We start from the raw sequence: 22,669 nt of genomic DNA on the forward strand, positions 1-22,669 counted from the left end.
CTGGTTACCCTAAGCACCCTAAGGCCACTCAGTAAAAATAACAGACCGCAGGTGAGGAGGTGGAGGAGCACTGCAGTGCACTGCCCCCAGCAATGCGCCAAAGCACCAGGCTCTGTGCCTTCAGGAGCTCCCTTCCCACTCACATGCTCAGCCCAGCTGGAGCCAAGCCGTGTGCCAAGGCTCCCAGCCCGGGGGTGCCGGCAGCTCGGGGAACGCAGCGCCCTCCCCCTCTCCCAGCAGCACAGGAGGCCCCGAGCTTGGAAAGGCTGCCAGGCAGCAACACTACACCCAAGGCAGAAAATGCAGCCTATGCGAGGAATTCGGCCTTCTGAAACGGGCTCACTGCTCTCTCACACAGCGCTTTGCCCCCCCAAGTCTCCGTGTGCTCATCCCCTGTCTGCCTTGTGGAATTATCCCTAGGTGCTTCTAAGATGGGGGGCAACTAAAGCCCCCACTGGGATCATATACACTGCCCAGACAAACTGCTCTGAACTGCTAAGTGGGTCGGGGACATAGCACAGAGACTGCAGGAAGCCCTGGGCATGATTTGCCACGGTCCCACAGCGTGGAGGAGGCAGAGCTCAGTCTGCAGGGCTGGATAGCATTGTAGGACCTGTGCTGCCCAGCTGACCCTTGCAGGGCTTGCTCCTACCTCCGCAGAGCCACCAGCTCCCTGTCTACTCCAAACAGCATCCAAAAGTCACATCTATGGGCAATCCAGAGCCTGTGCACTGATCTGCTGGAAGTTCTCTGCACAGACTGGTGGGAAGCAGAGAGCCCTGGAGATGCACCTAGTCCACAAAATAAATAGTATCAAATCCATAATTTAAATCCTTAAAAATACAGCTAAGTCGCTGTCTTCCAGAGACGCAGTGTGGCACGGAGAGCTCCCTCTGGGGAGAGGAGCCCATGCACACACGTGCACCTCTCCCTGCTGCAGCCTGTGCCGCCAGCTGCAGCACCGAGCCTCCCCAGCACTGCCAGCAGCCGCACGGCGCGGGCCCGTTCCCTCCAGGCACAGCAAACGTTTTCATCTGACAGTTACAATTACTGTAATTTTCTAGAACCTCCCTCGCACAAAATGTTTAAGCTAAATTAACAGCTTTAACAAATCTTCACCAATGTAGTTATTAACAGGTAGAAAGCTACACCTTCCCGCGACGACAATAATGCCCCTGGTATTTCCATGTGGGAGCACACAGGGCTCAGAGAAACCTGCAAACCTAACCCAGCAGCCTAAAGGGGCATGCTCTCACCAAGAGCTACGGGGTGCGGATGGTGAACGGTGACACGAGTCTCAGCCAGCAGCACGCAGGGACGACAAGCAGCAAGCTGCAAGGTGCTGCCGTGTCACATATTTATACAGCAAAATGTGAGCTGACACAGAGGTGACAACGGAAGGGAAAGGATGGAGGGCACTGCAGTGTTGTGAGGTTCCCCTGGAAGGCACTGCTGGGGCCAAGGCATCAGGGCACCTCCACATGTGGCAGAATGCCCATGTGTGCTGTACCCTGCCCGTCACTGCTCTGTCATTTGTCCCACGAGGGCTGTGCTCCCCTGGCCTCCTCTGCTGGCTGTGGCTGTCCCAGCCATCCAAGCGCTGGCCCAGCAAAGTCCCGGGCACTCGAGAGGACAGGCTGCACCCACCACATGCGTGAATGTCTTCTCATCAACTCCTGAAGCAGGGCTGCCTTTGAGGCCACCTTGATTGCTCTGCAATGGGCAGAGAGAACCTTTCGTGTCCGTGCACGTAACAGGAGGCTTATGCATTTTGACAGCTCCTGTCAGACAAAAGATGTGGATTTCTGCACCTCTTTTAGTAATCACCTCCAGCAGCCCACAGCTCAATCCCTCATAGCGCTTCCCCGGACACTGCTGCCTTGTCAGTCGGCCAACCTGCAAACTGCCCAGCCTCCCTCACTCCAGCCCTCACCAGGGACGCGTCTGTCTGCCCCAATCAGCCCCTCCAAGTCCCCTGACTCACCTGGCTGACACGTTCCCTTCCCAGCCAGAGACCCAGCATGGCAACGCCAGAGCTTCCCTCAGCTTTTGGGGCTACTGGGAAGGCGTATCTAATTGTGTAGAAGCAATGAGAAAGGCAAGAGAGTGAAATGAGTGCCTACCAGCCCCTGTGTGCACTGATGCTGATAGAAGGGCAGTCTGGCAGGGCTTGTCCCAGTCCCCCTGCAACTGCCTTGGCACCGAGTTCAGCAGATGCCGGGACGACCCACAGCTCCAGTGCCACAGTTTCCTCATGGTACTCTGCCTATATGGGGCAAGCGGGTGGTGAATGAACAAAGAAACAAGTATGAAAAACCACAGGAGATGACTTGATGTTATGAATACTAAATGTTCTTTCCTGTCATCGCAGCGCTGCGTGGTGCACAGAGCCCTGCAGCCCAGTGCAGGATCTCCCCCGCGCTGCGTATCAGGAGCGCAGGCTGAGGGTAGGGCTGATATATCCTACCTGCTAAACAGGTTTTCTTCTGCCTGGTATTGATCAGCAGTGCCCAGGGCAGTCAGCACAAAGAATAACTCTATCTACACGTAAACAACTTCAGACAGACTGCTGTATTCAACCGGCAGGAAAAAAAGAGCCTGTAGGATCCTCATTTGCACCAGCTGAATGCTAATGCGGCAAGCGCCTCTGCCCAGCCCACGAAACAAAACACAGCCAGAGATGCATTTCATTAATAATTCCCTCGCTGCTCTCCATTCAGAAGTGAATGTTACGTCAGGTGGGTTCGTTTGCCATAGCAGCACCTTCCCTGTGCAGCTGGCCATTAAGGAGGCCTACGAGTCCATGCCAGGAGATGAGCTGGAGAGCTCACCTGGATGGAATTCCTTGGTGCCGGGGGGAACCCAGAACACTCCTCTGGAAAAAATCCACAGGGAAGGAAAGGCAATTTACATCTGTCCCCTGTTTTTGAGACATTTTCACTGTTCTCGCTCACGAACCACAAAGCAATGCACCCAAATGTGTAACAGCAGCACAAGGAGACCCACTGGAAAGGGAACTGATCCCAGTTCAGGGTGACTGGGACTGGGGAAGGAGGAGCTGAATAAACCACCAGGACTTACGATGCCTTTTCTGCTCCAAGCCTCCCAGCATCCCAGACAATATCTGCACGCAGAATCCTTGACTCCAATTTGCAAGCACCCTCGTGAGCTCCTCAGTGGTCTCTGTGTAGCACAAGTGCTACGGCATCCTCTGCACATTCACCTACCAGAGCTCTGTGCAAGTTCAAAAGCATCTCAGCCCTAATTTCCCAAGACTGGGAACGTGTTTCAGGCTTGCATCTCACGGCGTGCTGTCTGGCTGCATTTGTCAACATTTACATAGGTCTGCACTAGAGAGAAGTGTTATTGTGCTCGTATTATTTTCTAACCTCTCTTGTTTGGTAGGTCAAGGAATCATTTATTGGCACTCTCATACTTAGAATAGCTTCAGTAGCCATTTCTGAATACAAAGGATTTTTATTCTTCAACACTGCACAAAGATTCAGTGGCTCAGATCTTAGAGTCTTGTTCTGAGACTGAAATGAAAAACAGCCTGAAGAGCCCTCTTTCATCTCTTCCATTATAGAGAGACATTTGCCTCACAATTGGTCCCCGACACCGAGTGGAGCAGCACTCTTTGACACACAGACAGACGCCTGTCCCAGCCTCAGCGAGCACTGCCCTTCAGTGTCTGGAGTTGCCCCTGGAGCTCTGAGATTCGCACCACGCTGAGATGGGGTAAATTCTGCCTCTGGGAACACCCCACACAGAAAGGGACGATGGCAGAAGGCTGCCTGGGAACACAAGTCCAAAGCCCAGTCTCTGGGGGAAGAAAGGTTCCCATTATGGGCGTTTCAGGCCATGCTGATACACAAAGATGCCCTTATCTGGGAAGCCACAAGCAGACTGCTCTCTCCTGGTGCATAACGCAGTCGAAAAGCAGGGTGCTGGACACATGCCTCCAAGCTGGGATGTGCTCACTGACATCCAAGCACTGTAAAAATCTTTTGGCTTAATTGCTTTCTTGCCACCTCTGAAATTAGCAGCACTGCTTTAAGAGAGCATGCTTGGGAACTGACATTCAGGGCACCTGTCCCATCCAGGACATGGTACCTCCCTCAGCCCCACCAGGCACATGGGGAGCCCTAGGACACCCCGTTCACTGCACCCACCAGCGTGGGCTCTCAGCAGATAAGATGCTTTGCCAAAGATTAAGCTCCTGTTTTTCCGCCACTCGCTGTGCTAAAGCCAGAGCTAAGACTTCACAAACAAAAGCCAACTGAAGAGGAGACATTCAACATCCTGTCTGTCAGAACCCCACAGCGCAGATGAAAGACCACAAGGCCTCCCTTGGCTCATCAGGTCTTAACTATGTTCACAGTCTATCATTTTCACAAGGCCATATTCAGACGCTCTAAAGCCATCAAAGTCACCAGACATCACAAACAGGGAAAGCAGTAGATGCCCCTAGAAGGCTGTTCTGATCTAAGCTAGTGACGGAGAGCAGGGACAAAGGGGAACTGGGACCACCTGAACACAGCTTGGCCGGTTTCCAGTGTTTTCTGCCCTGAAGTGGCCACCCATACCCACTTGACCATCCCTCAATGATCAGCTCTTTCAGTACCATAACCATGCTGTTCACTCAGGGCAGACCATGATCCACTGCTGCCTCTGGGGTTTGGATGGGACAAAGCTCAGCACAGCCAAGCAGGAAGCACAGAGCAAAGCAAAGCATGTTGCCTCATCCCAAATGGGGCTGGTTCTCCCACTTGCCCCCATGCAAGTAACACAGGTGCAATCCTGCACACACCATCCAGGACTGATGGATGCATGGGGAATGCAGCGGGTGCTTTCTCCCAACTCTTGCCCATCACAGCCCCCCTGACACCAGCCAGTGCTCAGATTCAGAGCTATGCTTCGTACGTACATCCACCACAGCCATCGCTGGGGGTGCCAGAGCTCCCATAGCCAGGCCCCTCCCCACATTCCCACTCAGACGGTGCTGACTCATGGCTTTGAGGTATTGATTTCCCCTCAAAAGCAAACAGTGGCATTTGGAGAGTGAATATGGTCTGGTTTTAATTCATGACTCACGGCGCTTACCTGGGAGTGTTGCACATAAGGATAACATTGGGTCAAGAGAGACACTACAGCTTATTTGTGAGCTGTCCCAAATCCTACATACACATCATTAACAGAATTTTAATTCATAGACATTAGAAATGAAAAAACAAAACCCACTTACTTGAAAATCTGACTGTGGCTGTTTGACTGGTGACAGCCCCTAGGGAGCTGTGGGACACGCAAGAGTAATTACCCTCAGCATCAGCTCTCTCAGGGTATTTACTGTCCTTTGCCGCAGCCTGCGATGAGATGAAGAGTGATCCATTCGGAAGCACGTGCAGATGTTCCTGCTCCACTAGCGGAAACCCATTCTTCTTCCATGTGATATTGATCACCTGCTCAGCGGGGGCCAGGTTACAGTCCAAAACCGCGACTTGGTTTGGCTCCAGTATCACCTTTGCAGGACCAGCACTACAGCTCAGCTCCACAGAATCCCCTTCCAACAATCGCCCTGCAAAGAGAAGAGAGCATTTCTTCAGGGGCTGCTCTGTTTCGTTAATAACATCCCAGCTGGACACGAGTGTGGTTAGGGATAAGACATGACATTCAGCCCTGTAGGACGACCAGCACCTCCCATGACACCTGTGCACTACCTTCTCCTCCATCACACGCCCCTTGGGCTGCAAGCACAGCCTGCACCACCTCTGCTGCTCCCACTGTGCCCAGCAGCCACCTCTTGTATCCACACTTGCTTTTTCCATCCTGGGTTCAAGCACAGAACAACTGGAAGTCAGAGACAGCGGAGCACGGGCCCCAACCCCTCCTTCACCTGCCAGAGCTGCCCATAAGCAGCAAAGGCTCCTTCCCCCCTGCCCGCATCCTCCTCGGAAGGATATTCCAGCTGCAAACCGACAGCCCGAGGGGCAGCCCCATGGTCTCAGCCAGCCCCAGCCCTTGGGCAGCCGCGTGCTGCAGCCGCAGGCAGAGCGCTGACCGGCCTGTGGCTGAGCTGAGCAGGGCCGGGGCTGGCCCACTTCCAAACCCACGTACTCGTAGGAGAGCTCCACCTCTGAAACAAGGCTCAGCATTTCCTAAAAGAATATTGCCATTAATAAAATGCATTTGCCGTTAGAGTTCTCCAGAGACACTAAGTCAATGTTAGCTGGCAGCGCTGCTTCCACACACCAGCAATTTCAATCTCTGCTGCACTCAAACCATCACCATCCACTCTTTTTATGGCTCTGCTCCAAATTATTTTGTCACTGCTCCAATCAGAAATGTTTCCTGCCTCTATAACAAGTTTATCAACACTGGATATGAACCACATGGCTCCCTGCCCGTCTCCTATCGCAGAAGGCTACAGATTAATTTTATAGGAATTCAAACACTCTATTAAACCTGCTACTACCTACTGCTGATAAAAGGGCTGCCTTTTAAAAGCGCGTGCGTTAAGCATGCAATTAGGGGCAATGACACGCAAAATTACATGTGCAGGGAGATGGAAACTCCGGGTGTCCCGTAAGGAAGGGCCTTGCCCTGCCCACATTCAGGGCTCATCTGGTGCCCAGCCAAGCACACGGGGACAGGTACTCATTAGGAGGCCGCAGCTTTCTCCGTGCTTTGCCCCTTACCTCCTCCTTTGAGCCACCGCTGCCGGCAGCGTCGCATCAACGCCTCTTGAGCATCAGGTGGCTCATGCTTCACGCCAGGCACTCCTGCTCATCACTCTGCAAAACAGCCTGCATCTCTGTCCTATTTTGTGCTTTCCTCGGGCTGCAATTTTAATGGTATTTTGCTGAAAATACTCCTCCTCTCAGCGAGGCGCAGCGCGCGGGGACAGCTGGCAGCTCCGGCAGCCAGGAATAGAGCAGAGCTCTGAGGAGCTGCTTCCTACGCCAGCACAGGTTGGCAAGAAGCAATTATCAGCCTCTCAGGCTCCCATCTTCTGAAAACCAACTTGCTTGCAGCAAAGTCCGAGCAGACAGCACCACAGCAAAAGAAGTATGTGCTGTTTTTTGGTTTTTTGTCTTTTTTAAAAATATGTGACAGTGTTTCTATATCCCTGCATATCGCCCGGATCTTTTCCCCAGAGTCAAAACCCAGCAGGATCCAAGCTGCCAGCTGAAAAAAGAAGCACTTACACAACTCAGGGCCAGGCTGCAGGCCCAGCTCAGGTCCCTCTGCTGCATCAAGAGAGCAGAAACAGTCACTGGAGGGAAATGCACCTGAAGCTGAATGCACAGCCCAGGAACATGCTCATCAAGGCGCGTGCTTACACCACGAGCAAGGGATCCTCCACGAGAAACCAACGCTCTCTCTGCTTTCAGCATTAAGATCTGGTGCATGTGCTGAGCTGCTCGTGTGAATGCTGTCTCACTGGACAATGACAGGAGGAGGCTGCCTCAGTGCTTCACCCCAGTGAGCACACACTTGCACAAGATCTTTAAAGAGCAGTCATTTCCTTTCCTGGAAACCTGCTCCTTACACATAATCCACCCAGTAACAGCAGCAACTAACCTCCGGGGTATCGGTGTTTCTACTTGCACATGTCTGCAGCACTGCCAAGTGATGCAGCCTCCATGCAGTGCTGAGAAATACATGAGTGCTCAAACCACTGCCCTTTATCCCAGGAGCACCGTAAGTGCTTCCAGACCAAGAAGCCAAGTAAAAGCCCCAGTGTGCTCGCAACCTGGGACATCAGGCTGCTCTGATAGGTGAGCACAGACCGCCCTCAACCACCCAGCCTCTTCAGCCCCCAAATACTGCAGGTTTTTGGGGACAGGCCCTTGGCACATCCAGAGGTTGGCAAAGCAAGTGCCCAGGACTCAGATGTTGCATTGCAAAAGCCCCGATCACACTCCTGATGTTCAAAGAACTGTAGAAGCACTCCCTGATTAAGCAAAACAAACCTTCCAGGCTCTGAAAACGTAGGAGGAGGTCTGGTTCAAAACACCGCCCTAAATTAGCGAGCCTGACAATGAGATAAAAACCCTTTCAAGGAAAAGGATCACAAGAGAGTAGAAGTGAGATCAAAGACAAATGAAATCAGGAATGTTAAGTGCTTACAGAAGCTGCCGACTCTTTCTAACCTCCATTCTTCATCCTTCAGTGACAGAAATAGATACAACCCCACTTAAACACAGCCCCACGCAGCCTGCTGCTCACCTTCGCCCTCGTACCTGCTGGAAGTAATGACTGAGTGAATGCAGGGAAGCCACCCCACACAGCCACCTGCCTCGTGCAGCAAGCGCAGCCACTCCAAGGGAGAGTGGCAGCAGAACAGAGGCGGGCTGCGGAGCCAGGAAGACTTCTCACGTCTCAGCTCAGGGCAGGTGGTTCAGCTGCAGACCTGTGCTATGGAGCTGGAGAGCTTGTTGCCTTTGGCTCCTCCAGGATGCAGCTTCAAGCATCAAAGCCTGGCAGAACTGCAAGTTTTCAGCTCATGGATCTCTAAATGGAGGCCATGAAACCCTGTACAGCATTCCCCTACGGAGGGCAATACAGCTTCTACATTCAAAGCAGGCTTTTAGATCACAGCACGCAGAGCGGCACTCAGAAATTGCCTAACACAACTGAGAACATTTCAAAATAACTCTCCGGAAGATAAAGTGAGGAGCAGGGGAAAGGGGACCAAAAGCAGAGTGGGGATTTACTGGGAGAGAACAGCAGAGCTGTCAGCATCTGTCTGGCCCCAGGTAACCAGCAGAGCTCACACCAAACCTCACTAAGGCCAGCAAATCACCGAGCTGTCCCAAGGCAGGCAGTAGTGGCTTCAGGACCATAAATATACATGCAAATACACACATATGTGTAGATATATGCAGCATCTATATGCACGTACGCACAGTTCTGGGGGAATGCAAACACACTGAAATATTAACATGCCCTGAAATGGAGGGCCTTTGATGCAGCAAGGTAAGTGGTTTGCTCCCATGAAAACCATATTCTCCTCTGGCCCCAGGTGTTTTATTCTCTCCCATGTTGCTAATACCAAGGCTACACTATACACAAAAACAGCTCAAAACATAAAAATGCTCCTTTTCTCCCAGTCTATTTCATCGCTTCCTCACTCCCACTGCCCATCCATCCACCTCTGCTGCCGATGCCTAGTGAAAAAAAAGACAAAGTCTCCCACTGAGCAGCAAAAAAACAACCAAAAAAAACCCCACCCACAAAGCAGGGCCTTGCAGACGAACACAGGCTGTAAAATCTTTAAGGCACAGCCCCTGCCAGCAGCAGCCTTGATTCCAGACCCAGCGCAGGCAGCTACAAACCACGTTAAGGCAGCCAACGTCTCCCTTCCCAAAGCACGCATCTCAACGCACAGCCAAAAACAACTCCTACATCTCCTTTCCTTTCCACCAAATGGAGGCAGAAATTGTCCAACTTACTACTGAGCTAAGGGGAAAGAATCAATTCTCCCTCTTTCATGATTACAAAACTGTAAATAACCAGGTGAAGTGTGAGCTAGCTACACAGCGAGGTTTGACAGATTCCTGGCAAGCAATTACTGGGTCAGAGACAGGGCCCTCAGAGCAATGTTTTCACATCAAGAGACGCAGTACTCCAAGCCCATAAATCTGGTGAGAGCTTGCACTCCATGGCTGAGTCCGGCACAACAAACCACCGGCCTCTCTGTATGCACAGCTATTTCCCTGCCCTGGGGTTAACCACCCAAAGCAAGGAGGAAAGACCTACACAAGTGAGATGCTTGTCCTGGTGAAATTTTGGCTATCAGCAGTAAGCATGTCCTTGAGCTCCGTTACACGGCACAAGCAAATAAAAGGTTACTGTTCAACAGGAGACCAATGGCTTCGTTTGGAGGTGTCCCAGCTCTAAGTGTGGCTCTGCCATTAACTTACCAGACAAACCCATCCCAGCTGGGCAGCACAGCTCTTCTCTGGCTGGACACAGCACCTCTTCACCACAGCTGCAACCTTATTTCCACCCAGCAGCCCCTCATCACAGCCACAGTCCCGTCCCCACCCCAATGGGCTGTCCCAAAGACAGACAGAAAGGAAGTGTTTGGGGGAGATATCCCATCCTGTTGGACAAACCAACTGAGCAAGAGGAAGCCAAGAAAGTTTAGGCACCTGCAATGTCTTCTTCAGGACTGAGCTGGGCACAGCACACACGAAGCCAAGCTCCAGGCACTGTCAGGCTGCACCCGACCACATTGACACAGGGCTACGTCCAAGCAGACAGCTTCACATGCCCAAACACCAGCCCACTATACCCACTACATCAGGTGGCTCAGTAAAAGAGAGCACCTCTCCTACTCTTGGAGCACCAAGACCAAACACGACTACTGGTGGCACAGCTCAGACATCACAGCTTGCTCACATCTGACATTGTGCAGCAGAACCCAGACCCTCACCTACTGCCACAAGAGCCCCAAATCCAGGCAGGACTCCACAAGTCCCAGGGTCCCAAGGCACTATCAGCTCTGTAACCTACCCCAGACCATTCCTACAAACGCGGGCTGGCAATTGCAAGGTTTAGACCTTCACTTCAAGTGCAGGGGGGGCATCTTTAGCACAGCTAAATCTTAAGGGCAAAGCCATTTAAGCAGAGCCACTGACAGCCTCCAGCACCTCTAAACAAAACCCTCAGTGCCTCTAACCCAAAACAAATAAAGTTGCACCGAGCCAGACAGGGCCCGTTACAGCACAGGCCTTGGGAGATTAATACTTCACAGGGAGCAAAGTACAAGGGTTTCGAATCTGACACACTTCCAGAGCTGACATCACTCCCGGCTCTTGGCAGCCAGAGATTTTCCTGGGGAGCCGCTGTGCTGCAGGTCCCAGGGCCTGGAGCCCGGCCAGCGCGTTTCCTATTCCGCACACATCTGGCACTTTGGAACCCTTGTGCACCTTGCAGAGCTGCAGCCAAAGAAAACCTGCCCAGGAGCAAGGAAAGCAGCTCAGGCGGCATGGGCAGAGCGCTCGTCGTCGTGTGTGTTCTGCGGGATACGGGGCTGGAGACGGGCTGCTCCCCGCGTCCTGCGGGAGGTGGCAGCCATTCAAGAGGCAGCTTGAGCCTCTGCACTGTCACCGGTCTTAATTTATGTATTTATTTTGGATGCTGAACCTGTGGAACTCAACAGCACAATTAATCTCATTTGAGTGGGAGCGAACAGCACCAAAGAAAAAGTGCAGTTATTACCTAACAAAGGGCTTTCCTCACTATCAGCGAGCCAACTACTGTGCTATTGTTCTGCTGCAACCTCACCTTCTGCTGATGCTCTTCAGACACTCTTCGAGCCACAGAAAGCCTTTAATTTCACATTGTCTAACTCAAAGAGCAACTCTACTTCAGCGCATTCCCATTAAAGCAACACAAAGGCTTCTTTCTTTTTTGAAACCTTATGCATCGACAATTAAAAGTCAGCAGCTTGGTCTCAGCCCATTTTGGGGGGTAACTTCACTTGGCAACGAGGAGCCCAGAAAGAAACCTGGATGGAGATCTCAGCCTGAGCGCTCAGCACCCTCACATCCACTGCAGGGCCCATGGAGCACGGGGTTGGAGCTCCAGTCCTCCAAAGCATCTAAGCAGCACGTCCCTGATCTCCCCCAGCCTCTGAAAGCAGCTGTGCACCTGAATCTCAGGGTTTTTTCCAGGAAACGTTCTTCCATCCAGCTGTAACCAGGCCTGTGAGGCGGAGGGGTCGAGACCTTCCTGGTCCCTTCCCAACGCTGCCACCAGATGTTATCAGAACTTTCCAGCTTGCAATGCAATGCGAGCAGGCTAAAAGTAAGAAAGCAACACCTTCAGCTTGTATTCAGCCACTCTGGAACAGAAGGCTCCTAAAACCACCTCCAGGTCCTGAAAGCACCTTCAGGGCTGCTGGAAAGCTCGTTTGATTAACAACACCTGATAACTACATGCAGCAGAGCTATCCTGGTGCTGAGTGGTCCGTGCCAGTGGGAAGCATGCATTCCCCTGTCGCTGTACGTACAGAGCTTGATGGCTTATTTAATAATGCACCATCTCCTGCTGTGGTGGGGATACGCACCCAGGCAGCACAAGGGGCTCTCAGATCATCCCCTGTCAGTGAGGGTACTGCAGCCTTTCTCAACAGCCCGGCACTGCGAGCAGCCTGCACACAGCATCACAGGCAGGGGACCAGCAGAAACACCCCCTTCCTACAGCCCCACTTCACTTAATTATAGGCATCTTGGCATCTAACAGTTCTTTACAAGGCTTGGTGGCTTTGGGACATTGATCCTAACCCATCCACTTCATAGCGGTCCATTATTATATTTTCACATGTATACAAAGCCCTTCCATTTAAAAGTTAAATTAATCATAATTCATCGATTTGTTGTAGCATGCTCTAAATGCAGCTCTCCCTAAAGAACCGTGCTGGGCAAGAGCCCCTTGGCTTTGTTCCGTTCAAATTCCTGCTTAAAAACAAGAGAGCAGAAGGGATGGCATGAAAAAAACCCAACACTATCTGAAACAAATGCGATGTCACATTGATGTTTATAGGCTGTATCTGAAAAGCCTGATTTTATCTAAAGCTGTAATTAAGGTAAATAGGTTAATGACTAGACTCACTTTGACAAAAGCAAAGGCTGCTGAAGCCCTGGTAAATGAGTATCTTTGTGTATAAATATCACATCGCAGGCATCAAAGAAATAAAGCAGTTGAAAAGGTTTCCATCTAAGTGTTTCTAAGGATGCTTCTGATGCTCTTATTGCTGAAGCCAGCTGCAGCTGCTCCTTTCAGCCACCCGAGACCACAGCCACTGACCTGCAGTGGATGTCACCCTGCTGACTCTAAGGTGGCCTTAGAGTCCAACCACTGAAGGGCAGAACCAGATTCTAGGAAGGACTGAATGCTCTCATGCCTCTGTGCAAGCATCAGGTTTGCCAAAGCATCTTATCTACAGATCGCGATGACCAATAGGGGTGAATGCAAAACCAGCTCTCAGCTGAGCTTGGGCTCATTGAGACTGGTGTTATTCTAATGCATCCCCTGCAAGCGAATGGTTCAGAAGGATTAAACAAATCAATAGCACTAATAATTTATTCATTGTGTTGAACTGTCAATAGCAATCATAATGCTAAAGTGCCTGACTCTTACATGAAGGTGAAGCCTTTCCATTTCCTTCTCTCCGACCCCAGAATGGCTTTCTGAAACAGCAGCTGAGAGCGGGCTTTGCAGGAGGCTGTGCCTCCGAGCTGACATCCTTCTCTCTTCACCAGCCCATGAGACAGAGCTGAGATGACCTCTGCAGAAGCCGCTGCAAGCGTGGGATGCATGGTGAGCTCAGGACAGAGCTCTGGGTTCGCATTCAGACATTTACAGCGTAGAGGCATATTAAAATCACAAGCTTGAACAAACACACTGGAACAATAACACATCAGAGTCCTGTAATTGGGCCCTGAAATACACTTAGCGAAAAATACAGACCAGCTGCAATGTTGGAAATGCTCCTAATGCAATCCAAGGTAATTATTGGTAACAGACCATCAAACAAGTGCATTAATACGCTCTGATCAGAGAGAGAATCAGATGGGCAGTCTGGCACAGCAGCTTGTACCTGCAAATTATGTAAATGATTGGAAAGAGCAAAGCCCCAAAGCCCTAGAAACACTAACTGTAATGAAAGTTATTAAATGCTATTTTTGTTATCCGCTGGTGTTAACATTATAGGGCCCATTTGCCGAGGTAACCGTAATTTTGCTGCTGAGCAGCAGGCTGAGCTGAATAAGCCTGAGATTTGCCATTTTAAAGGGCTCCATCAAGCTAAAATGACTGCCTGGGATTTGCATGATTTCCTGGACAACATTTAAACACTCTCGGCGTTTTTTCACCGATGTTCGAAAGGAAATCCACTCACGTTGCTTTTGTGAGAGGCAGAAGTTCCTGCTTTTATTTCATGCACCGTGTACACGTTTGATCTGCAAACATCACAGGAGAGCCTGAAAGGATCTCCTGTTACAACGTTATCTATTTTTGCACTTGAACTATTTAAGTCAAGCGTATTTTTAGGATATACTTTCATCTTTCAGTGCTTGAGAAAGCTAAAAACACGCAGAGCGATACAATCTGCAGTAATGCCTCTTGAGAACAGGCAACTAGAAAGTAATATTATCACACAGAGGACGCACAGCTCTTTCACCTTTGGGCTACAATTAAAACTCGAGTAGGTTTTGCGGCTGTTCTCCTCGGTTAGCAATTTTACGTAATCCAAAACACAAATAAAAAAAACCACACCGCATGGAACAGCGTCCGGCACCAGCGAACGCATCATCCCTCAGTTCCTCACTGCCCTGCAGAGTAGCACTGTGCTCCATTCCAAACCTTGGGTGAAGCAATGAAGGCACAGAGGAACGACGCAACACGGGGACGCGCTGCAATCAGCGCACGCAGCCCCGAGAAGCAGGCGGACACGCAGCTCAGCAGCGATAGTCACACACGGAGGAGGCCGCAGCCCAGAGCAGAGCCAGCTCTCCCGAGCGTTTCCACTATCTGCACCGAGATCAGAAAATTAAAACGATATTTTATGGTTCGTGGTTCGAACAGGACCTGCGAAGTCCTTCTTGCGGCCCCATTTGCAACACAAACGCCAATGACAGAGCAGCAGATGGTCAGAAACACTCCCCTAGAATATTCAGGCGATTCAACTTGAATCCATGCCCAAATCATTTAACCTTAATGGATTCTTTCATTAACAACCAAAGAAAGGGAATCTGGTTGCCAGGACATTAAAATCACTTTTTCAATTATACCGTTATAAAATCGAACAAATTAGCTGTAATTCTTAGCTGAAGCCTAAACGAAAGCATGACTTTATGAAAGAAATGAAAATTGATTTGGATTAGTGGGCATCAAGGGCTTTTTAAAAATTAACAAGATTCTTATGACTTCATAGCGTGGATGGATTAGCGGGAGGGTTTGCTGCCCTGTGTTTGGTACCTGCCAAGGCACCGCAGCTGGCCCCGCAGCATTTGTTACCGCGGGTTGTAATCAGACTAAGGGAAGAGGATGCTAAGATTGAAGCTGGAACCCAGTGTGTGGGGAAGCTGGGCGGTACCCAAATTCACCTGTCAGACCTGGCCCAGCTGGGTTTGGCAATTACTAGGGAAATCAGAATCTCTCAGCTGCAGCAGGATATGGACTGCAGGCTGTATTGTTCTGTTTGGGGTGGTCTTGCTCTAGGATCAAGGCAAAAGTGCTTTGGGTGCTTCACAAAAAATGAAAACCCAGCCCAAGATACTTGCTGCAAAGAGCCCACAACCTTAATGCAGACTATAAGAAACCCCCCCCCCCAAAAAAACAAAACCATGTAAGGATAACCATGGAAGCACCAGAAATTCAGAAAGGAAACAGGAGCTGTAACACTGGGCACCAGATGCAAGGGAACCACAACACAGAGCAATGGGATCACACCATGAAAGAAGAAAACCAATTTCTGTATTGTATATTACTCGCTTAATGAGAGACATTCACTGATCCAACCAACCCAGGAACCCTAAGGGATGTTCTAGAGGGCCACTCTGCTGCCAGGGAAGGCGAAGACAGAAAACAAACCTGGAGGCTTTTATACCTGTGCTGGACCAAGTGTTGTGGACTTTTTTTGTCAATTAAAGAGGAAGGCAGCACTGCTGGAGACAATCCTGCTCTGAGCACTGAGAAAGACGGGATGCTCCAGCCCACACATCTCCAGGACGATGCAGTGCTGAGAGCACCTGGCTGAGCTGCTCCCTCTGGAAGGGAAATGCAGCAGAACATTTCAAAACACAGTTTTCATGAAATCTTGCAACACAAAGCGCTTTAGATGATTCCCCTTTACGAATCAGCATTTCATATGTAGTTATTTCCACTCTTCATTGCAACACGGTGGTTGACAATTGGCGTCAGGAAAAGCTGGCCTAAAAAGTTAATCTTTGGACAATGCTGAATGTTTCTTCTTTGCCATAATCATGCTGATTTGTCACCCTGCACCTGGCCTCCTGATATGCCACAGGGTAATGCATCCCAACAAGTACAGAGCTCTTCCCTCTGAGCCAAGCTCTGTAATGCAGCCCGTGGGGCTCCGTGTGCTTGTTTGCAGTCCTTGTCTTTAAGAAAAGATAAGAACACATTTTAATTCAGAACCTATCAAGCCCCATGTGTCTGAGAAATCTCTAGTGATCTGAAAAACAGAGGACCCCATGGTTTTCTGAGACAATGAATGGCAAGACTTGGTGTAGTAGGGTAGCAACCCTATAGGCAAATACACTGTTTGCAAGCAAGAGTTCATGTCCTGTCTGGGGGTGCTGTTTGAAAAGCCTCTAGGCACAGCGGTTTAAGAAAGAACAGCCCCAGATAAGACTACTGCTGTCAGTGACCTCTCTGCAAGGCAAAGCAGAATTGGCTTCTCCAAACCGATGCTTTAGGCTGAAGGTGACTTAAGCAACGTTGTTTTACTTCTACACCACTGCAACGGAACAGGAGAGTGCACTCATCAAATTACTGTGCTTCTGCTGAACGGCAGCAAATGCCAGGGTAGGGAACAGTAATTTCCAGCTAAAAGCATAGGACCTTCCTGACCCAGCCAGCACAGATGAGCACACTCGACCATACCTGGGAGATCTGCCCTCCCAGGCTCACTGCCCACTGGCAGAAGCTGGCACTTCTCACCACACTGCACACACGCCAGCACCTCTCCGTCCATCAGCTGGGATTTAAGAGTGCCTATGGGGCCTTCTGTGCATCCATTGATTGTCTAGGAGAAGCAGCTTATTAGTATAATTATTAGTAACAATTATACAACTATTATATATGTTAATATATGTCAACAGAATAAGAATATTAACATATTCTCTACAGGGTATTCCACAGAATTAATGAGATCTAGTAATGAGACTAACCTCTCTGACATCTTGCTGATGCTTATTTCTAAGCAAGCTACTGAATTCAGCACGCATCTGCTCAGGGAGAGCACCGGGCTGCAACTACCTCAGTACCTGTAGGTCAAAAGGACACGAATGCTGATGAACAGAGGTTTGTGTCTCGCTTGGAGCAGTGATGGAAATGGTAGACATGCATTCACTCCTGTTACCCGTGCTATCAAGCTAGTAACCTCTTCCACAGGGACTGGCAGACAGTTCTGAGCAACCACGTCTCAAACCACACCAGCTGTCTGCTGCAGTGAATGCCAATCAGCCCCTGAGAGCTCTCTGCCTTTGCCATATTAATTCAGGCGCTTCACAGGGCCGTCCCTATTTGCAGTCCCACCTCTTCTCCAACACCTCCAAGCCTGGCATGCTGCAGGCTGAAGGAGAAGACTCCCATGCTGTTACCAGGACGCAGCTCTGCGAGCGGTTTTAGCAGGGCTTCCCATCCTCTGACACTTCCCCAGCACTCTCAGGAGTCGAGGAAAGAGAAACGAGCTCTCTCCAATGCACTGAGGTCAAGGGCAGCCCTAAGGCCAGGGAAATGCTCTCGGGACAGCCCCAGGAGTACACAGGGCAACAACAGCGCTGCCTTGCAACCTGCCTCCTCTACAAGCTGGGCAGCTCCATAAGAGCAGACAGTTCACTTTAACTCAGCTGCAGACCCTAAAAGCCCATTCGTGGCTTTCACTACTGGTGTAGTGAAACCGGCAGCAAAATTTCCCTGGACTGAGGGTAGAGGACTCAGCCCTAGGGAAGTTCAGAACAAAAGCAGCATCTGTGCCTCACCCATGAGACCACAGCACACAACGGTGTAAAAACAGCATTCACTCGGACCCGACGCTGCCTCCCAGGAAACAATTTCGAAGCCGCTCTCCTCACAGCCCCCATCTACTTTTGTTCTACATCGGGTATTTGCACGGATAAAAAGAGCCCCACCTCTCAGCTTCTCATCTCCGCCTGCTGCGTACCCTTCCCCAGCAGAGCACAGACTACGCAGAGGGCCTGTATGCATGCAGCCAGCCTCCAAGGAGCGCTGCTGAGGAGCACAGCGTGTGAGCACCTCGCACTGGGAAGCGTGGGGCACCTTCAGGGAAGGTCAGTGTCTGAGATCATGGCCAGCCAAGAAAAGCCCCATGAGCCCCAGTACCCTCAAACGCATGGAGGTGGGCAGGGAACGGTCAACAAGAGACTCAGCCTCTCCCCGAAAGCACAACGGTTACAGCAGGTGAAGAACCTCTCAGAGGCTCTCGTCCTTCAATCTTCCTGTGATTTTTTTTTGCCCTTTTATAAGGGCATTACAACTGTCCTAGCAGGTCAGCTCTGTGGATGCCCAGCCAACGGGGAGGCTGCCAGCGCCCTGCTCCGGGTACCCCCTCGGAGCGCGAGCCAGACAGCACTGTCAAAGGGCAAAGAATACACTCTGCAAACAAAGCCTCTTTGTTCCTCTAATTTTGTTCCAGTTAAGTCAGTTCAGCTGTTCCATATAACCAGTCAAAAACATTCAGCATTTCCCAAAGTATTTTAAGACTTCAAAGTTGTAAGTTTTGTTTTGACACTTTCAAACTGCAATAGCTTTTTTTCTTCGCAGATTTTTTTTTTTTTGTATTAAAAAACAAAGCTGTTTAATAAATTAAGCTTTAAAACAACCACCGCTGCTCCGCTTTTATCACGGCTTCAATTAAAATATCGTTTCTTGAAGACAGCTAACGACTTCTGAAGGAAAAAAACCGACAGTGTTACACTGAGAATCTTTTCAACAGATTCCATTTGTTAAAATGTATGATTAAAACCAAACTCCAAGCGGGACAGGCTCAAAACCAAGGCACTGTAAGTCGGCCCAAGTCACTCATCTGAACTCAGGACATTCCAGCCTTAAAGGAATGTATTCGCCGCCAAAAAATAAACCCTCATCCATATCCATTGCTGTGATCCTTGCAACTCTCTGGAAAGAGCTGCATCTGCCCCCAGGTTGGGTCTGTGACCCCGAGAGGTGGGGAAGGGCTGCCAGGGGGCACGTGGGTAACCACAAGGTCCCCGTGGGTCTGCGTGGAAGGAGATGCTCACAGTTATCTAGGTTCAAGAGGAGCAGTGGCAAAGGGTGAGCATGGGCAGCAAACAGCTCCCCAGAGCTCACCCACCAGGAAAATGCAGAAAAGCCCTGTTTAGAGGAGTGCCCGGCAGACGGGAGCTGATCGGGAGCAGGCTGTTCCAGAACAAACCTTCCCGCATAACCCCAGCAACAGACCTGACCTTTTCATCTACAAAAAGCAGTCAAGCACCGCTGAGCTCATTAACGTGGGAGATCAGCCCCTCCAACTTGTTTTGTTAGCAGCGCCGGGGCCAGGGCAGCGCTGACAGTGATTGCCTCCTGTCAGGAAAGCGCCCAGCAGCTCGAGGACCAGACCCCGGCTGAAACCAAAGCTGCCCCAGCTCTCCCCGCATAACGTGAGTGCTTTGTGCTCGTGCTGACGCTGTCCCCACACCGAATCGGAGCCAGGAGAGCGAGCGAGGAACTCGTGTCTTCAAAAGCAAACAAAAGAGGGTTATAAAAACTCATTAGCTGCTCGCGCTTACAAGGGTGCTCTTTTGCAAAGCTGTAAGCACGGCGGGCGTTGGGAAGCGCGCGCACCTCTGAGGGCTTCTTACAGGCAGAACTGGGATGGACGGGGCCGGGCCAGCTTCGCAGTGCCAGCAGCACAGGCATTAATCCCTTCGTTTTGAGGCCAAAGCTCCGCTCACACAGTTCACAGTGCAGCCCACAGCCAGCTGTGTCAGCACAACCCAGAGAGCAGGATCAAGCAGCCGTGGGGAGGGAGCTTTTAAGCCCGCGATGCTGCCAAATGCTTCATATCACAGCCCTGCCTATTTGCATTTCTGCCTTGGGCCCCATCTGTAGCTTCCCATCCATGTAAAAGCAGTCCCCAGGGAGAAGGGAGGCCACTGTCCATTTGTTCAGCGCATCTCAGGCGCATCCAGTTTCAAATGGACGAGGTGGTAAAACTCCTAGTGCTAATCTCTGCAACCCAGTTCTGAAGCTCTTGTCACCTGGGGGCAGAGAAAAAATCTGAACTCGCAAAGCCTGGTCCAGCAGCCGTGCTCAGGCAGTGGCAGCAGTGCCTCCCAGCCCTCTGGCAAGCAGCACTGCCTCTCACCACCTCCAGCACAAGCACTCCACTCGTCTCTGCTTATTGGGAAATGCTGATTTACACTTCAGTCGGGGTGATCTTGTAAGGCAGGTCTCCAAATGCAGCCTCAGTTGAAATCACTTAGCAATAAGCGCATGAGGAATAAAACATCTTCAAAACATGGTTGCATCCCGTGGCAGAAGTCTTAATGGGCAGTATTTTTAGCCCTGGAACAACCTGAAAGCCATTGCAGACATACTGCAACACTGAAACTATGTCACTGCAAAGCTATTTCATTACAAGCCACGGTTCTCCTAGCACAGACAGCTTCTTCCATGAGCCCAAATGAGTTGGTGCAAAGTTTTCCAGCACGCACACGTGTACGGCAGCCAGAAATGAGCCCAGAATCCCATTTAGAATTGAGAACTGGGAAAAAGAATCCAAGAAATGCAGGCGACCGGTCCCTTTCAACACACGTCTCAGCAGAGGTCACAGCAGTGACTTGGAGCTGGAGGAGGGCCAAGGCACCATGCAGGCGCCTGTCTGAGGTGGCACCCAGGCTCCACGCTGGCTGCAAGAGCGGAGGAGCTCAGGCTGAGAGCACGCATCCTCCTGGGCCTCCTGGTACCTGCAGCAATGAACAGGGTGCCAGCGAGCTCCGCACCAGCCTCGTGCTGCACCTGAAGCCCTTCCCCCTGCCCCTTCGGGAAACGGCAATGACCTTTCTGATTCAGTACAACGGAGCAGCTCTGACAGATTGCAAGCTGGGCTGGGAGCAGCTGAACATCCTCCTGTTCCAAAGAATCGTAGACCAAAAACCTGCCCTTAATGAGAAGCTCATGGTTCAGACAGCACAAAATAAGCAAGGGGTGATGCTGGCTGTGCACGGTTCACAGCAGTTGCAGCGTGGATGACCTGCAAGCCTGGATCTCCAAAGACTTCAGTGGCCCTCAGCCTGCAGAGATGAACTACACCATGCTCTTCTGGAAGCTGCTCAATCCTGGAAGAGCTGGAGGAGGAGCACCCACACAGTCCTTATCTCCCTCATAAGGAGGGAAAGAAGTTGCTCAAGGATCTAAAACTGGCTTCTACTCCGAATGAGTTGCAAAACCGTCTCAGGAAAGGTATGTTATCTGCCAGCAGCCCAAACCACTCCCACCCGCACGGGATAATAAAGCCATTAGTACAGGCAATGAGACTGTTACATTGTTGTTTTATGTGGCTATAATTTAACAGTTCCTCACTGTTTACTTTAGGAAATCTACTCTTGAAAGGTCTGTAAAATTATACACTCTTGATACAGTTTGAAACCATCGGCATACGCAAGGATTTCTGTTCTTTAACAAATCACATTCCCAAACTAGTAAACACCAGCTTAGAGGAAACATCTTTTGTTTATTGAAAGTAAGTTGCATGTGGACGTTTTAAACAAAAAGAAGGTGGGAGGCTGAGGAGAACTGACAGACTATGTTTTCCACTTTCATTTTGCCTTGTGTCTAAACAAACAGTTCCTAACAGCTTTGTTTTCCAAACCAACTTTCTCCCAGCTGCTGCCTGGAGCCTCAGAAAAGGAAAGCGATGCTCAAACCCCGCAAGAATTACTTGACTTTGCACACCCGCTTCACTCAGCCCTCAGTGTGAGGATACACAAACCACAGGGAGCGTTACCAGGAGCAAGCAATGGCCTTGGCAGGAGCTGGATGGCTTCAGCTACAAAGCAACACCAGGAGGGCTCAGTCCACGCCATGCAGGGGGCACAGAGGGAACCGGCCCTTTGCTGAGCTCTTGTGCCAGCTTGCTTGCCACTGGACCTGACCTGTTGCCTTGCACCCAGCCACGATGCACACCAGCTTGGAGGAGGGCTCTGAACCCATGCAACAACAGGGAGCACGGAGATGCTGACCCAAAGAAAATCCAAGAGACTGTGTTGGTGTTGAGTACATCTAATGTTTCTGAATTTTTCTTGATCTGAAAGATCAAAGACCTTAATCATCAAAGATCTTTCTCATCCCTCTGCCTTCAACTGCTGATCAAGGAGAACGTTCCTGCACTCCTCTCCCTTCTTGCTACACAGTTTAGTGTTATTGAGACTGTATCTACCTCAGAAGCTCCTTGCCTACACAAGAGATGTGGCAACGCTAGGACAGGAATAGCTAGAGTGTTAATGGTACTTCGACCCCCATTCCATTCAAATACCAGAAAATTCCTCATATTTGACCATAAATGGAGAAATGTCTCCATCAGAATCCCAGAGACGTTGTGCAAACACATGGCTCTCACAGCCCTCGCACGCACATCACTGACACTTGCCCCATTTAAGCCTCCACCACACGTTACAGGCTTGTTCTGCATTTCTCTTCAACACAGTTCTAACAGAAAAGAGGGGAAAATGCCAAAGCCCTGCACACCTGGGCTGCACTTAGAGTGTGCGCTTAGAGTTACGCACTTAGAGCTTCCTGCCTGGGCAGCTATCAGCTTTATGGCCACAGATGGGGTTCAGCCCATGTGCTCCTGCAGGGAACCCCACGGCACCCACACAGCCAGAGAACAACGCCTGTGCACCAGCCCTTCCCTGGGGTCTTTCCCTCC

General features: G+C 50.6%; 1 protein-coding gene across 4 annotated transcripts in view; it reads right to left on the minus strand.

The window, feature by feature from the left end:
• IGDCC4 (immunoglobulin superfamily DCC subclass member 4) overlaps nucleotides 1-22,669 on the minus strand; it is an 85,293-nt gene that overhangs the window by 48,169 nt on the left and 14,455 nt on the right. For all 4 annotated transcript variants that reach the window (XM_021407564.1, XM_021407566.1, XM_021407563.1 and 1 more), the window contains one exon: nucleotides 5,246-5,575. In XM_021407564.1, coding sequence (XP_021263239.1) covers nucleotides 5,246-5,575 — 330 coding nt within the window. The remainder of the gene's footprint in view (nucleotides 1-5,245; nucleotides 5,576-22,669) is intronic.

This window comes from Numida meleagris, chromosome 9, assembly GCF_002078875.1.
Source record: "Numida meleagris isolate 19003 breed g44 Domestic line chromosome 9, NumMel1.0, whole genome shotgun sequence".
Classification (NCBI taxonomy): Eukaryota; Metazoa; Chordata; class Aves; order Galliformes; family Numididae; genus Numida; species Numida meleagris.